The sequence below is a fragment of the Lontra canadensis genome, unplaced genomic scaffold (assembly GCF_010015895.1).
Source record: "Lontra canadensis isolate GAN:19392208 unplaced genomic scaffold, GSC_riverotter_1.0 scaffold11, whole genome shotgun sequence".
Classification (NCBI taxonomy): Eukaryota; Metazoa; Chordata; class Mammalia; order Carnivora; family Mustelidae; genus Lontra; species Lontra canadensis.
In genome coordinates this window covers 24490469-24508750 of record NW_022631005.1, presented here as the reverse complement: position 1 = coordinate 24508750, position 18282 = coordinate 24490469, and the positions used below count along the sequence as shown (strand labels likewise).

General features: G+C 35.9%; 1 protein-coding gene across 4 annotated transcripts in view; it reads right to left on the bottom strand.

The window, feature by feature from the left end:
• The window catches only part of ZRANB3 (zinc finger RANBP2-type containing 3), a 312440-nt gene that overhangs the window by 145024 nt on the left and 149134 nt on the right, over window positions 1-18282 (bottom strand). For 3 of the 4 annotated variants that reach the window (XM_032856167.1, XM_032856166.1, XM_032856168.1), the window contains exon 4: window positions 3042-3220. In XM_032856167.1, coding sequence (XP_032712058.1) covers window positions 3042-3220 — 179 coding nt within the window. Of the gene's footprint in view, window positions 1-3041; window positions 3221-18282 lie in introns of those variants that run through there. The other variant, XM_032856169.1, reaches the window with a different exon arrangement.

The window sequence follows — 18282 nt, the reverse complement described above, 5'->3', positions numbered from 1 at the left end:
CATAATTTGGAAATTTTTGATAGTGCTATTGTAAAGTTAGGGTGCATGTGCTCCTTTCAATTAGCATTTTTGTATCCTTGGATAAATACCTAGTAGTGCAATTGCTGGGTTGTAGGGTAATTCTGTTTTTAAGCTTTTGAGGAACCTCCATACTGCTTTCCAGAATGGTTATACCAGTTTTCATTCCCACCAACAGTACAAAAGGGTTCCTCTTTCTCTGCATCTTCAACAACATCTGTTATTTCCTGAGTTGTTTATTTTAGCCATTCTGACGGGTGTGAGGGTGGTATCTCATTGTGGTTTTGATTTGTATTTTCCTGATGGCGAATGATGTTGAGCATTTTTTCATGTGTCTATTAGCCATCTGGATGTTTTCTTTGGAAAAGTGTCTATTCATGTTTTCTACCCAATTCTTAACTGCCAATTATTTGGTTTTTTTAGGTACTGAGTTTGGTAAGTTCTTTAGAGATTTTAGATACTAGCCCTTTATCAGATATGTCATTTGCAAATATCTTTTTCCATTCCATCAGTTGCCTTTTAGTTTTGTTAATTGTTTCCTTTGCTCTACAGAAGTTTTTATTCCTTTGCTGTGCAGAAGCTATTTATAAAACCAGCTGAACCAGTACTATACTGAACAACAGTGGTGAGAGTGTACATCCCTGCTGTATTCCTGACCTTAGGAGGAAAGCTCTCAGTTTTTTCCCACTGAGGATGATATCACCTGTGGGTCTTTTGTATATGGCCTTTATGATCCTGAGGTATGTTCCTTCTATCCCTACTCTCTTGAGGATTTTTATCAAGAAAGGATGCTATATTTTGTCGAGTACTTTTTCTGCACCTATTGAGAAGACACATGGTTCTTATTCTTTATTAATATAATCCCATTGATTGATTTGCGGATATTGAACCACCTCTGCAGCCTAGAAATAAATCACCCTTGATTATGGTGAATATGTACTGTTGCATTCAGTTAGCTAGTATCTTGTTGAGAATTTTTGCATCCATGCTCATCAGGGATACTGGTCTGTAATTCTCTTTTTTAGTGGGGTCTTTGTCTTGTTTTGAGATCAAGGTGACGCTGGCCTCATTTAACAAGTTTGGAGGTTTCCCATCCATTTCTACTTTTTGGAACAGCTTCAGAAGAATCGGAATTAATTCTTTAAATGTTTGGTAGAATTCCCCATGGAAGCCATCCAGCCCTGGACTCTAATTTGTTGGGAGATTTTTGATTACTGATTCAATTTCTTTCCTGGTTAAGAGTCTATTCAAATTTTCTATTACTTCCTGTTTCAGTTTTGGTTGTTTTTATGTTTCTCGGAATGTGTCCATATCTTGCAGATTACTCAATTTTTTTGGCATATAATTGTTCACAATAGTCTTTTATAATTGTTTGTATTTCTGAGGTTTGCTTGTGATCTCTCTTCTTTCATTCGTGTTTTTTTTTTATTTGGGTCCATTCTCTTTTCTTTTTGATAAATCTGGGTAGGTGTTTCTCGATTTTGTTAATTCTTTCAAAGAACGAGCTTCTAGTTTCATTGATCTGTTCTACTGTTATTTTAAAAATTTCTATATAATTTATTTATGTTCTAACTTTTATTATTTCCCTTAATTATTTCCCTCAGCATTATTTGCTGTTCTTTTTCCATCTCCTTTAAATGTAAGGTTAGGTTGTGTATTTGAGGCTTTTCTTGCGTCTTGAGGAAGACATGTATTGCTATGTACTTCCCTCTTAGAACTGCCGTTGCTGATCCCAAAGTTTTTGGACTGTCATGTTTTCATTTTTATTTGCTTCCATGTATTTTTAAATTTTTCCTTTAATTTCCTGGTTTATCCATTTAACCTCCATGTATATGTGGTCTTTGCAAATTTTTTCTTGTGGTCAAAAAGTTTCATAGCATTGTCGTCTGAAATATGCATGTTTATGATCTCATTTTTTTTACACCCACTAAGGCCTGAGTTGTGACCCAATATGTGATCTGTTCTGGATAATGTTCCATGTGCACTCAAAAAGAATGTGTATTCTGCTGCTTTAGGATGAATGCTCTGAATATGTCTGTTAAGTCCATCTGGTCCAGTGTGTCATTCAAAGCCCTTGTTTACTTGTTGATTTTCTGCTTAGATGATCTATCTGTTGCTTTGAGTGGGGTGTTAAAGTCCTCTACTATTATTGTATTATCAATGAGTTTAAGTTTGTTATTAACTGATTTTATAATTGGCTGCAACCAAGTTGGGGACAAAAATATTTACAATTGTTAGATCTTCTTGTGGGATAGACCCCTGTATTATGATACAGTGTCCTTCTTCATCTCTTATTACGGTAATTGGTTTAAAATCTAATTTGTCTGATATAGGAGTGGCTACTCCTGCTTTCTTTTGATGTCCATTAGTATGGTAGATGGTTCTCCATCCCCTCACTTTCCATCTAGAGGTGTCTTTGGGTCTAAAATGAGTGTCTTGTAAACAGCATATCAATGGGTCATGTTTTTTTAATCACTCTGATACTCTATGTGTTCTTATTGGAGCATTAAGTCCATTTACATTCAGAGTAGTTATTAGAGATATGAATTTAGTGCCACCATATTATATATAATTATGAGTTACATATAAAACTTGCCTATTAACCAACAACTTGGAAGGCAAAATCTGCCATTGCTGCAGACAATAAAAACTCACAAGCTTCATATTAATTTTCAACCCCCAAATTGCCAGTTTTAAGTATATTTCAAGTACATATGAAATAGATATATTACATAAATCTTCAAAAGTATATATATTTCTGTTTACTTTTAAATTGTATCCTAAAGGAATTTAACATCAAATATACTGTTGGGTTTTAGATAAATAATTCATTTTAAAATGTTTAATAATTTAATAATAATCATTATTAAATTACATTTAAAAATGTAAAATAAAATTCTCCATACTATTCTCTTATTTCTAAATTATGACTTACATGTTATACTTTATTCCAAACATCAGTACATGATAAATACATGCAAGGCTTTTTTTTACCCGCTTAATGATCAAAAAGTTGTTCTTACCCCACATCAGTTTTATTCTGAATAACATTCACACCTTCTGGACCCAGCTCTGGGATCCATTTCTCTATTTCTTCTGCCCAAGGATATCTCAGAGATGAAGGGACCACTATTAAAAGAGGCCATTCCTCCTTATAGAAGTAAGCAATTGCTATTGCCTGGATTGTCTTTCCTAGACCCATCTAAAATAAAAAAATAAATTTAAAAATACATAAATACTTAAGTAAATAAATGCTGAAATATTTTAATGAAAATATCAATCAAAGATTTACTTAAGAGTATTATCATCAAAATAATTTTCCAATGTAAGATTAATTGAATCACATAGTTAATAAAAAGCACAAGAGGGGCGCCTGGGTGGCTCAGTGGGTTAAAAAAAAAAAAGCACAAGATTATGATGACCTTTAAAATTCATGAAGCAAACTATGTTATTTTCTAACCATTTATGACTGGACTTAGAGACAAAATAACCTGTTATTTAAAATATTAGTTATACTGAATTTATATAACTTAATTCTATAAAGATGTATATGACCATTTATAAGTTCATCTCTTAGAACAAGGATAAATACCTTACCTATACATCACAGTATCATGTTTCTTTAAAGCTAGAGTAAGCCCTACATCATGCGCGTTTTACAAAAGAAAGAAGCATAGAGTAGTTAAATTCTCTATTCAACCTAACAGTTAACTGAATGCAAAACTATTGTGAGAGCTGAGGTCTCTGGTGTCTTTCCACTTAATTGTTTTCACACTTATATCATAATGTCCCATTTCTAAGCATTACCCATTTAAAAAGTAGTTACTAAATCAATGTTTTTAGTGGTTTTGTTCTTCACAGCCAGAATCTGAAGACAACGCAAACATTCTTCAACTGGTACATGGATAAAAACTGGGGTATATCCATGTAATAGAATACTATTTATCAACAAAAAGGGAGCAAACTATTGCTATATACAACAAGAGTGAAACCCAAATCATTTTGCTAAAAGAAAGAATTCAAACTCAAAAGCCACATATCATATGATTCCATGTTTATGTTATACAGAAAACACATCACAGTCAAGGAGTGGGAGGACAGCAGCAAGAGGGAACTTTTGGGATGATTGGGCTGCTTTGTATTTTGATTGTGATGACAGTTACATGTCTGTACGCATTTGTCAAGTTATAGAATTGCTCATTTTTTTTTAAAGATTTTATTTATTTATTTGACAGACAGAGATTACAAGGAGGCAGAGAGGCAGGCAGAGAGAGAGGGGGAGGCAGGCTCCCTGCCAAGCAGAGAGCCTGATGCAGGGCTCAATCCCAGGACCCTGAGATCATGACCTGAGTCAAAGGCAGAGGCTTTCACCCACTGAGCCACCCAAGTGCCCTGAGAATTGCTCATTTTTTAAATAAATTAACCTAAGAGAGTGAACTGCACCTCAAAACACAGACTTTTTTTTTTAAAAAGGTAGTTATTATTGTGGACATAAGAGAAAGAGAGAGTAAAAGATGTAAGTACTCCTAACTTGATGTTTCAAAGAGAAAAAAGAAATAGATACTTAAAACAGTTAATTTAAAATGAGTTTTAAATGCTGAGCAAAATTAAAGAAAAGACAAATAGGAAGTTTGGGGTTTTTAGCAAGTCTCCACTAAGAAAATCTTGTTTTACGTATTTTTTGTTGAACCACTACTTTGTTAAACTACATTGTTAATAAACAATGACAAAAGAAATCCTAGAATATTCAAGCAAGTTAACATTTATTTTGGTCACACTCAGAAAGCAAAAACTAGTGTGACTTACTTAGGAAGATATTCTTTTGATTGGAATAAAGACCATCAAATGGAGACAAGGTAAATGAAATATAGGAAGTGACTTTATTTCTGACCTGGTGTTCAGTAAGTACTCAGATATTTGAATCCATGAGTGAATTAATGAGTAAATAAAGATCAAGGTCATTAAATTCTGTGGGACAGGCAAAAACCAGGCAGAGAAAAAACAGGAAGGAATACTGAAAAGATTTTAGTGCAAAAACAGTATGATTAACCAACATTTCAAAGCTCTGAGGCAAATCACATTCAAAAATAGAATCAAAGCAGGGGCGTTTGGGTAGCTGGGTGGTTCAGTCAGTTTAGCATCTGACTGTTGATTTTACCTCAGGTCATGATATCAGGGTTGTGAGAGTGAGCCCCGAGTTGGGCTCTGTGCTGGGTGTGGAGCCTGCTTAAGATCTTCTCTCCCTCTACCTCTCCCCCTCCCAAAAAGAGCCAATCTAAAACCTTTAATGTACACAAATAACCTAAGTGTCCATCAGTGGTTGAACTGATAAAGAAGTCACCACATTTATATACAATGGAATATTATTTGACAAAAAAAGGAAATCCTGCCATTTGCCACAACCTGAATGGAGTGTGAAGACATTATGCTAAGTGAAATAAGCCTGACAGAGAACAACAGACACTGCATGGTGTCATGTATACAAAGAATCTTTGGACAAAAAAGAAAAAAAGTACCAAACTCACAGTAACAGGGACTAAAAAAAGTGGTTACAGGGGCTAAGGGACAGGGAGAATACGGAGAGGTTGGTAAAAGGGTACAAACTCTCAGCTACAAGATGAATAACGTCTGAGGACCTGATGGAAAGCATTGTGACTACTGTTGATAACACAGTGTTGCATGATTGATGTTTGGTGGGATGGTGGTACTAGGATGTTCTCAACAAAACGAAACAAAATAAAATGAAAAACCCATAAACGTATGTGAGATGATATGTGAGATGACTGGTGTGTTAAATATAGAGGGGAAATCCCTTCACACTGTACACATGTGTCAGGTCATCATGATGTATACTTTCTAGGTCTTGAAATTTGTTTTTCTGCTATACCTCAATAAGCCTAAAATTATAAAAAATACTGGATATGTAAGTTTTTAATATTGAAACAAGATCCATTTGCAGATAAAAATCGTCTCCTATCTAGAGTCTGAAGAATAGAATTCTGGTTAAATTAGGCAGGGCTTGGTAACCAGGTAAGGTAACTTAGGAATATAGATACACATACACACACACACACAGCCTATATACTTTATTACAAAATTAAATCATTTTACAGCCTAATATTCTGTATCTCTTTCTAAGGAATAGCATATAACACCAAACTTTAGACTGACACAGCCAAATTAAAGATTTATCTGATGATAATAGATCTAACCCCTAAGAGAAATAAATAACTTTTACATAACTTAGTTCTATAAAACCAAACCTAAGAGCAATTATGTACCAACATCTGATATAATGACTGGTATGTTTTCTTGTCCTCAAAAGCCCACCAATCCTCATAGCTGAACCCACTTAAACATCACTAGATCTGGGACCAATATGATTCCAAGGCAGCTGAAATTTATAAATTACAGATGTTTCCTAGCTTGCTTATACCCAACAACTTTGATAAAGGAGCACAATTCCAGGAACCGAGTCACGGTCAATTCTGTGTCTGTAGACTATACCACCAAGTAACTCTCTGCCATACCTATGATTACCTGGCTTTGCTTCCTGCAATAGGTTCATAGATCATTTTCTTAACTTCTGTTTCTCTGGAAATAGAGATGTGTTTGATACCCTGATTTTCTGGAAAGTAGAAGCCTTTGCACCTCAGATTCTATCACCAGATCCTCATCTTTTGCTTGTTGCTAAGTTTACTTGGTGCCTGTCTACCTAGAGTTTTGTGTACTTCATGTAGTAGAACTAACAGTGTTCTCTGTGTTAACCTGCCAGTCACCTTAATTAAATTTCCTATTATTGTTTGCTACTGATATCAGGGACACAGGTCTTCAGCAGGGATGTATGGAAGTAAGAACTGAAATAACAGGTAGGAAAAAAGTTGGGGAAAGAGAAGTTATAGATTGAGAAAAGAAGATAGAGGGAACTGGCATAAATACAGTAAAGAATAAGAATAATCAAGATCTGCTGGGGGCACCTGGGTGGCTCAGTGGGTTAAAGCCTCTGCCTTCAGCTCAGGTCATAATCCAAGGTCCTGGGATCAAGCCCTGCATCGGGTTCTCTGCTCAGCAGGAAGCCTGCTTCTCTTCCTCTACTCTCTCTGCCTATTTGTGATCTCTGTCAAATAAATAAATAAAATCTTTAAAAAAAAGATCTGCTGAGGGGCGCCTGGGTGGCTCAGTGGGTTGAGCCGCTGCCTTCGGCTCAGGTCATGATCTCAGAATCCTGGGATCGAGCCCCGCATCGGGCTCTCTGCTCAGCAGGGAGCCTGCTTCCTCCTCTCTCTCTGCCTGCCTCTCTGCCTGCTTGTGATCTCTCTGTCAAATAAATAAATAAAATCTTTAAAAAAAAAAGTGTTAAAAAAAAAGATCTGCTGAAAAGCTACCCTTATTAGAAGTTTGAATTTATTTTTATCTTCTAGTTCCCTAAACTTGCTTTCTTGTATATTTGCTATATTACGCCAAATGAGTAAGTATTTAATTCCAGATATGTCATTTTCAGCTCTAAAATAAGTATTAGAATCTTTTGAAATATATTTTTAGATTCTTTTTAGTAGATTAAATTCTCTATGAAATTTTTTATCTGTTTACTTTTGTTGTTCACTCCTTGATTCTCTTGAATAAAAAAATCATTGTTTTTGAAATCTCGGATAACACCAAAATCTGACCAACTATGAACTCTATTACCTAATTTTTCTTTTGGTACTGTTTCTCAGCATCCCTTAGATTATACTTTTAATTGGATTCCAGAAAATGACTGGTGAAGAAATTATAGAAGCTTTGGATGATATCTTCCCCCGTATGGAAATTAGGTTAAGTTTTATTTTGGCATGCAAACTGAGTAATAGCAGATACCTCATTCTCTTTAAGTGTTGGTTTTAGGCTTTTTATGAGCAAGTTTATTTCAGATTTGCCCTTATTACTAGGGTATGGTGTTTGCTATTAGAGGGTGTAATTCTGGAGGTCACTACAAGCCCAGGCAGGGTTTACCAAGATTCTTCTCCCTCAACAAAACACAATTCTGATCTGTGTCCTTGGCGCCACAATAATGCTAAAATCTCTTCCTTGTTCTTTCTCCTCCAACTACAAATTTCTGGTGGGCTTTTTGGAGCTGCATCCTGTACATGAACACTTTAAGAGACAGCCAATGATGTGAGGGTAATATCTATGCAGATTTCATTGGTCTTTCTCTCAAATTACCTTCTCTCTGGGATTTTTCTCTTCATTTCCCAATGGTACAATGCAGATTTGATAGCAAGACAGAATATTTTCTGATACAAACAGGTTTAAGCAGACTGTTTCAAATATGTGGCCCATGGCTTTAAGAAGAGAAAGAACTGAAGATACAGTGATGAATCTAGGCAGCTGAAGAACAAGAAGTCAATTTGGGGAGCTATCAATGTACTATTTCACTAAGTTTAGGAAATTCTAAATATTTTTTATTGTTCCCAGCAATGTTATCACATGATTTTTTAATAACATAAAGTATTATGACTGCCTTTTAAGAACTAAACTATTAAATTTTTAAATAGTAAGTATCAATTAAGAAATAAGGAACTATTTTAAAAAGGAAGAAAGGTTCCCAAGCCAACGATTCTTAAGTATAAGTAATGGAAGGATTAATTTAGCTAAGAAAGTAATGTGTTGAATACGAGAATAAACAATGGGAGCAAAGCAAAGGGTACAGTAAAGAGTCTGATTCCATGTTTTAATGTTTGAATGTTGACAGCTTTTAAGCCCCATTAGTCCCCCTTACCCTCTTGTCCTAAATCCAGGCAAGCTGATAAGTAAATGTGGGCATTACTTTCTTTAGCATCAGAGGGAAATTCAAAACCACGAAACCACAGCCCTCGTAGTGAAAACCATGATCTTGGGCCAACTTCATGAACCCAACAAAAAACCCAGTCAGTCTCCTTTCCTCGTTCACAGAGCATCCTCAAATAAAACATGATTCAATCTAAAAGTATATAGCTAAAATCTCATGCTCTCCATTAAAGAAAGAGAGGATCACATAATACAGGAAAACGGAGTTCTAGATAACATTTGTAAATAGGAAAATAATTGCTAGGACAATATCTTTACTATGTATATATTATATGTATTTATATATGTATATATATGTATTTTTAAAATATATACATATAAATTAAAAAAAATACACTTGAATTTCAAGTATTTTTCCAAAAAATTAGAACAGCATGAGTTAGAAAACCAAAAACACACTCAAATAATGTAGGTATATAGAAGTAACTATACTCAATAGATGGTTCAAAGCCTTTGGCTCTCACTATAAAAGAATTTGTTAAAGTAAAATGGTCTAGTGTTTCAAGATGATTAAGTCTAAGTCAATTATTAAGAACTAAAAGCACTACTCAATAATGGTACCTCCATCTAGGTACTACGTAAGAAGAATTAAATAGAATACTTTAACTTCAAAGTTTATTTTATCAAAGTACTCAAAATAATCACTATTTTATTTAGGAGAATAATTTTGGATTTTCTAAATGTCTTATTCCATAAAATTACTAAACAGTGATCTTAACTGACACAGAGAATTCCATTTTCAATTTTTTTGAAATTTACACAACAAATGCATAAATCAGAAAATGCCTTCTGACTGAGAATTTTGTTTGACTAGAAGTTCCCAATAAAAAAAAAATTTTTTGGAAGTTTCCAAAAACTTTTTTAAAGTTATAAGCAATTTGAATTTTTAGGATAAGGATGTAGGTTTATCTTTAGAGTAGATGATGATCAATTTGCTCTAGATGAGATTCCATTAAAGAAGACTTTTAGATATGCAGACTTTAAATCTTAATGACAGACTGAATTGAGTAAAGAAACCCACATATAGAAATGTCAGGCTGAAATCCTATATTCAATTATTTATCACTGTAGGTATGGTTTAGGAGAACTATTCCCATATCCTTGTAGATTAAATTATGTAGGCATACGTCATTTTACTATACTTCATTTTTACAATTTGCAAATAGTGTGGTTTTTTTTTAATAGGAAGTTTCTGGAAACTCTACATTAAGCAAATCTATTGGTGCCATTTTTCAAACTTCATGTATCTATGTCACGCTTTGGTAATTCCTGCAATATTTCAAACTTTTTTATTATGATTATATTTGATTACGTGATCTATCATCAGGGATCTTTCACATTACTATTTTAATTGTTTTGAGGCACCACAAACTACACTGATATACGATGGCAAACTTAAATAAATATTGTGTGTGTCCTGACTACTCCACTGACAAGCTGTTCCCTCATCCATCTCCCTCTCCTTAGGCCTCTTTATTTCCTGAGACACAACAATATTGAAATTAGGCCAGTTAACAACCCTACCATGGCCTCTAAGTGTTCATGTGAAAGGAAGAGTTGCATGTCTCTCACTTTAACTCAAAAGCTAGAAATGACTGAGCTTAGTGAGGAAGGTATGTCAAAAGCTGAAAAAGGCCAAAAAAAAAGCTGGGCCTCTTGTACCAAACAGTAGGCCAAGTTGTGAAACATTCTTGAAAGAAATTAAAAGTGCTCTTTCAGGGAACACACGAATAATAAAAGAGCAAAAGAGCCTTATTACTGACGTGAAGAAGGTTTCAATGGTCTGGACTAAGAGCAAGCCAGCCACAACATTCCCTTAACCAAAGCCTAATTCAGAGCAAGACCCTAACTCTCTTAAACTCTGTGAAGGCTGAGAGGTGAGGAAGCTGCAGGAAAGTCTGAAGCTAGCAGATGCTGGTTCAAAAACTGTCTTCAGAACATAAAAGTGCAAGGGGAAACCACAAGTGCCGATGTAGAACCTGCAACAAGTTCTGCAGAAGATCTAGCTAGGAGCATTAATGAAGGGGCCTACACTCAACAACAGATTTTCGGTGTAAACGAAACAGCCTTCTGTTGAAGAAGATGCCACCTAGGAGTTCATAGCTAGAGAGGAGAAGTCTATGCCTGGCTTGAAAGCTTTAAAGGATAGGCTGACTCTCTGGGTAGGGGCTAATATGGCTGGTGACTCTAAGTTGAATCCAGTGCTAATTTACATTTCAAAAATCCTAGGGCCTTTAAGAATTATGCTTAAGCTACTCTGCCAGTGTTCTGCAAATGGAACAGAAAAGCCTGGATGATAGCACATCTGATTATTCCATGGTTAGTTGGCTATCTTAAGCCCACTCTTGAGACCTACTGCTCAGAGAAGCAGATGCAGCTCAAAATATCACTGCTCATTGACCATGCACCTGGCCCCCCCAGAGTTCTGATGGAAAGAAATGTACAATGAGATGAAAGTTGTTTTCTTGCCTGTGAATACAACATCTGTCCTGCAGCCTAAGAATCAAGGAGCAATTCTGACACTGAAGTCTTATTATTTAAAAAATACATTTTGTGGGGCACCTGGGTGGCTCAGTTGGTTAAGCAATTGCCTTTGGCTCAGGTCATGATCCTGGAGTCCCACATCAGGCTCCCTGCTCAATGGGGAGTCTACTTCTCCCTCTGACCTCTCCCCTCTCATGCTCTCTCTCTCTCAAGTGAATAAATAATAATCTTAAAAAAATACATTTTGTAAGGATACAACTGTCATAGTGATTCCTCTGATGAATCTGAGCAGTCAGCTGAAAACATTCTGGAACGTATTCACCATTCTAGATGACATTAAGAACATTCATCATGATTCATGGGAAGTGGTAAAAATATCAACATGAATAGGAGTCTGGAAAAAGTTGATTCCGACCCTCTTAGATGACTTTGAAAGGTTCAAGATGTTAGTGGAAGTAACTACAGTTGTGGTAGAAACAGCAAGAGAACCAGAATTAGAAGTGGAGCCTGAAGATGTGATGAATTGGTATAAACTCCTATAACACTTTAACAGATGAGGACTTTCTTGTCATGGATGTGGAAAGAAAGTGGCTTCTTGACATGGAATGTATTTTCTGGTGAAGAGGCTGTGAAGACTGTCTAAGTGGCAACAAAGGATTTGGAATATTACATAAACTTGGTTGATAAAGCAGTGGTCAAATTTGAGAGGATTGACTCCTATTTTGAAAAAAGTTCTACTTTTTACTCTATGTGGGTAAAATGCTATCTCAAATGACATCACATGCTACAAAGAATTGTTTGTGTATTTTTAAGTTTTCAATTGAATTCCAGTTAGTTAATATACAGGGTAATATAAGTTTTGGGTGTATAATATAGTGACTCAACACTTCCTTAGACCACCTGGGTCTTATTTTTAAGAAAATGCCACAGCCACCCCAATCTGTAGCAATTACCAACCTGATCAGTGAGCAGCCATCAACATCAAGGCAAGACCATCCGGCAGCAAGAAAATTATGACTTATGACTTGCTGAAAGCTCAGATGTTGGGAAAGTGGTTTGTGACAGGTCTCCCCAAAATATGGCAATTTGTCACTAAGATTATTTTGAATTAGTAACACTCAAACCCCACAGATTTAGGAAAAGCTCTTTACCTCCCCCATGACTGCCAAAAAGAATTTAGGCGGAGGATCTGCTCCAGGAGGAGACCTATCACTATAGATAACTGCACTGTAGTATGTATTAAGTATGGAAAGCAGGCAGAAAAGTCCTTTATGTCCCACTGTTTCTAAATGGCCCAGCTAACATTTATTTACCAGTTACTCTTTTCATCATCTTGTGAACTGCATTCCTTCCCTTTTAAGTCCAACATCTCTACCCTTTCTCTTTAGTTCAAAATGATATATAAACCCTTTTTAATTGTCTTTGCAATTGTATTTCTGTGTGGATTCCCAACAACTATGAAATTAAATTGGATTTTCTCCTGCTAATCTGTATTTCATGTCAATTTGACCCTCTGGTTAGCCAGAAGTACTTCCAAGGGCAGAGGAAATGTCTTCCTTCCCAAGAAGTGTTAGCATTTTGTAGCAGTATTTCTTTTTAAGATTTTATTTATTTATTTGACAGACAGAGATCATAAGTAGGCAGAGAGGCAAGCAGAGGGAGAGGGGGAAGCAGGCTCCCTGCTGAACAGAGAGCCTGCGGGGCTCGATCCCATGACCCTGGGATCATGACCTGAGCCGAAGGCAGAGGCTTTAACCCACTGAGCCACCAGGTGCCCCTTGTAGCAGTATTTTAAGTTAAGGTATGAACACATTATTTTTTCCTCCAACATATCCCAACATAATGCTACTACTTTAATAGACTACAGCATAGTGGAAACACAACTTTCACAGGCACTAGGAAACCAAAGAGCTCATTTGACTCACTTTATTGTGGGGGTCTGGAATTGCACCTGCAATATCTCCAAGGTACGTCTATAATTTCCTTTCCCATAGGTAGTTTAGATGGTATGTTGCAAAATTATTGTTTGTTCTTAGATGTGTATGTGCACATGTGTGTTCATTCGTCTTACAGAAAATTCAGAGAGAGAACGGACCACAGGGATACAGACATACAGGCTTGATATTTTCTTCCCTCAAGAAGGAACAGGTGACATTTTCAGAAATGTGTTGTCACACTTCTCTGATTGTCTAGCTCTTACTCATGGATGGGAGGAGGCTTTCTCCTGAAGGGAAAACACTGAGACCAAATGAGGCTGGGAAGGAGGTGGTCTTAGTGGGCAAGATGATGTGATATCTAAAAATAAGACACTGAGTTGAGGATGACAGTAAAACTCAAGTATGTCAGTACTCCAAAGCACAGCTTATGATTCCATGTGGAAGAGAGCAAAAAGAGTACAGTGATGAGGTTCTGCAACAAACAGAGAGGCTAGATCTGAGCAAATGTACTTCAAAAATAACCATTTCTACTATTAGCAGTTAACTTTTATGCTTTCAATAATGAAGTATAACCCTTGCCAAATTTCTAGGAAAATTTCATTAAGAGTCATTAGAAGCCTTACAAATAGGATAAAATAATATCAATAGGCAAATTTGAGTTAAGGGTATATGGAAATTCTCTGTACTATTTGTATTCTTGCAGCTTTTCTATATGAATGAAATACTTTTCAAATAAAAATATGAGGCATTGAGAGGCAATGTGGGGAGGTTGAGGGGTAGGAAAGGACTAAATGAAAAAAGATGGGATCAGGAGGGAGACAAACCATAAGAGACTCTTAATCTCACAAAACAAACTGAGGGTTGCCGGAGGGGAGAGGGGTAGGGGTAGGGGGTCAGGTTATGGACATTGGGGAAGGTATGTGCTATGGTGAGTGCTGTGAAGTGTGTAAACCTGGCAATTCACAGACCTGTACCCCTGGGGCTAATAATACATTATATGTTGATAAAAAAATAAAAAATTTAAAAAAAAATCTGAGGCAAAAAAGTTCCAGCTCCACAACCTAGAATCACTCGTGTTGGAAGGAGGAATGAGAAGCCTGTCCTGTATTTCAAATGAAGTGGCCAAGAGGAAATGATACTAAACTACTCCAGACAGTGCTGAAAGAAGAAAAGCTTCTCAATTCTTTAAAAATTACTTTTAAAAGTCAACATAACACTCATATGAAAACCTGAAGTATGATAATAAAAGATCAATCTCACCTGTGAGTACTGGCATACTCATTTTAAGTAGACTGTTACAATTTGGTAGACCATTGAAAGTATAACAAATGACCAAGAGGAGATCAAGCCCAGGAAGAAAAAGACTGTTCAACATAAGTAAGTGTGCTACTATAATTCACAATGGTAAAAGGTCAATAGAAAAATGTTTTATGGTAATCATTATGTTATGGTAATCAAATGTTCTATGGTAATTGTTATATTCTAAAAAGGCTAAAAAATCAATATTTATTCTTGATAAAAGCTCTTCATTTATTGACTATTACACCAAGAAGATAATCTCTTCACAGGAGAAAAAGTATGGTCACAAACAAAAAGGCTGTCCAGTTTTTAATGGATAAAACATTCCTATTAATATCAGAAACAGTAGAAAGAAATGAAATGTATAAATATTATTAGGACTGACAAGTAAAAAGTACACTAGTTGCAGGTAATATTACCAAATACTTGGGAAACCAGAAAAATCAATAGGAAAATAATTATCACTATTGGTAGTAATACCTAAGTATCACATACAGAATTCAGGTAAGTAACTAGTTCCAAATTATGATGAAAAAAGTTTGGTACTTTGGTATTTTGGAAGGAATAATCAGAACAATGAAACGGAAGAGAATATAACAACACACAAAATACCTATGGAAACTGAGAACATGATAAAAGTGGCATTTTAAGTTACTGAAAACAATGGTTCATCCAACTAAAGCTATTAGGAAAGTTGGCTAATGAAGGAAATCAGAAATAAGCCTCAATGGAGTAAGGATTACTCTGAGGTGACTATTTTTGAGAAAACAGAGATAGAAGAAGTTATGAAGGTGGAGTAGTTGTTATAATTTTGTAGGTAAAATTTACATTTAAAAGGATATCTCTATTTCTGTGTCTCCCTCTCTGTATCTGCAAGGGAGTGATGCCTGAAAACTGCAAGAACTCCCATGACTGGAGAAGGCACTGACCTAAATTTGCATAACTAACCTAATCCTTGTTTACCATGCTTTTCCTGATAACCTCCCATCCCTCCCTGAACCATCTTTCTTTTGTGTTTAGCTGAAGATGGTATTTAACATGGTGGCTTGGGCCATCTCAGGGAGTTTAATCATTTTTCCTGGGTATTTCCACTGTGTATATGAAGTGTTCATTTTAATAAACTTCTCTTTATATATTTATTGTCTTATTTTTTTTTAAGATTTTATTTATTTGACAGAGAGAGACAGAAAGCAAGAGAGGGAATACAAGCAGGGGGAGTGGGAGAGGGAGAAGCAGGTTTCCTGCTGATCAGGGAGCCCAATGCAGGGCTTGATCCCAGGACCCTGGGATCATGACCAGAGGCAAAGACAGATGCTTAATGACTAAGCCACCCAGGCACCCATATTTTTTGTCTTTTATACCAGAATACTCAGCCAAGAGCTCAGAAGGGTAGAGGGAAAATGATATTTCCTCCCTTACAATCATATTTAGCTTTTTTTTTTTTTTAAGATTTTATTTATTTATTTGACAGAGATTACAAGTAGGCAGAGAGTCAGGCAGAGAGAGAGAGGAGGAAGCAGGCTCCCTGCTGAGCAGAGAGCCTGATGTGGGGCTCGATCCTAGGACCCCGGGATCATGACCTGAGCCAAAGAAAGAGGCTTTAATCCACTGAGCCACCTAGGCGCCCCCAATCATATTTATCTTTAAAGAGTCATAAGACATAGTAAAACACGAGATATGTAAGTATAATATGAAATATATATGTATTATGTATTCAAACATTTCCACTCTTGAGATAAAATAAATAAAATATCATGACAGAAAAATATTGATTGGTGGTAAAGCTCCATAGTTCAGGAGATTTTCCATATTTTTTTTTTAATCTTTTTTGAAACCTGCTTTGTAAAATTAAAATCAGATGAACAAACTGTCATAAGATTCTATTCATTTTCTCCATATGTATTATGGGATTAGTGCCTGGAGGCTTTTTTGAAAGCAAAATTCCAACAGAACACAAACAGCATAATTATAGATGCTGAGGAAATTAAGAAAGAAAAGGGAATAGGAAAAAAAAGGAGCCTAAACTTTTGGTTTTGATCAAGGTTTGTTTTTTTTTTTTTTTTGAGCAGGGAAGAATAGAGGGAGAGGGAGAGAGAATCTTAAGCAGGCTTCATGCCCAGAGGATAAGCCCAACATGGGGCTCAATATCACAACCCTGAGATTATGACCTGAGCCAAAATCAACAGTCAGATGCTTAACCCACTGAGCCACCCAGGCACCCCTTGACTGAGGTTCTTAAAATCTAACATACTTATGAATAACTCACTAGTTCAAAATTCAGACTGTAAGGCACCAACTTCCCAGATTGTAATTTAAAGAAATGAGACACTTTTATTTTTGGTCTACACATTTTAAAAAATTTTTACATTTATTTATATTTCTTTTTTACACTGGGCTTTTAAAATAATGACTCCTAAAGTGATTCTCAGTAAATGGCTCTAAGGATGTATTCTGAGAGTAACTACTCTAAAGAGTAAACTTCAGGGGGTGCCTGGGTGGCTCAGTGGGTTGAGCCTCTGCCTTCGGCTTGGGTTGTGATCCTGGGGTCCTGGGATCGAGCCCTGCATCAGGCTCTCTACTCAGTGGGGAGCCTGCTCCCCCCCATCCCGCCTGCTTCTCTGCCTACTTGTGATTTCTCTCTCTGTCAAATAAATAAATAAAATCTTTAAAAAAAAAAAAAAAGAGTAAACTTCAGGGTAAAAACTCCTAAAGAGCATTTTGCTTAAATTTGGCCATTTTAGGGGCGCCGGGGTGGCTCAGTGGGTTAAAGCCTCTGCCTTCAGCTCGGGTCATGATCTCAGAGTCCTGGGATCAAGCCCCGCATCAGGCTCTCTGCTCAGCAGGGAGCCTGCTTCCTCCTCTCTCTCTGCCTGCCTCTCTGCCTACTTGTAATCTCTGTCTGTCAAATAAATAAATAAAATCTTTAAAAAAAAAATTTTTGGCCATTTTATTCTCAAAGATATAAGAAAAAAAAAAAGGTGAAACCAGAATTGACACTTAATAGGATTTTGTTTTTGAACATATTAATTTCTACATAACCTTGTTCCATAAGTGATCTTAAATTACAATTCCAAGGCAGTACCATAAATAGTGCTTTCTACTGCTAAAAAGAAAACGATAGACCCAAAATGATGTCTGTCAGAGTAAGACCCTAGTTAGTAAAACGAGACTTAGTACCTCATCTAACAGCAGTTTCAACTTAACAGGTCAGTGAGAATTTTATGATGGACACCAATGAGTCTTCACATACACTCACCATTTGCCAAAAGATGAAGTAATCTATGTGATAAGATCCTATCCTCTTCTGCCTAAGGAAAGGAGACTTTGCTATTCTTTCCTTTTGCTTTAACTTTCTACCATCTACCTTTCTTATAAAAACCTTTCATTTTGTACAACCCTTTGGAGCTCCCCTCTACTTCTAGATAGAATGCTGTCTGATTCATGAATTGTTTAAAAAGCCAATTAGATCTTTAAATTTACTCAGTTGAATTTTGTCTTTCTAACACTACTTTGCTATTTAGTATATAGAATAACTTAAACAAAAATAGAATTCTGCTTCTATCTTCAAAATCTACTTAGATGAAATAATTTAACAGAAAAAGACATTTCAGAAATTTAATAAAAGCTCAAAAAGGAGATCTAATTTACATGTTGCTCTACTTGTTATTTCATATAGTCAATTAAAGGGCTATATTAAAGAGGTTATCATCAAAACTTAACT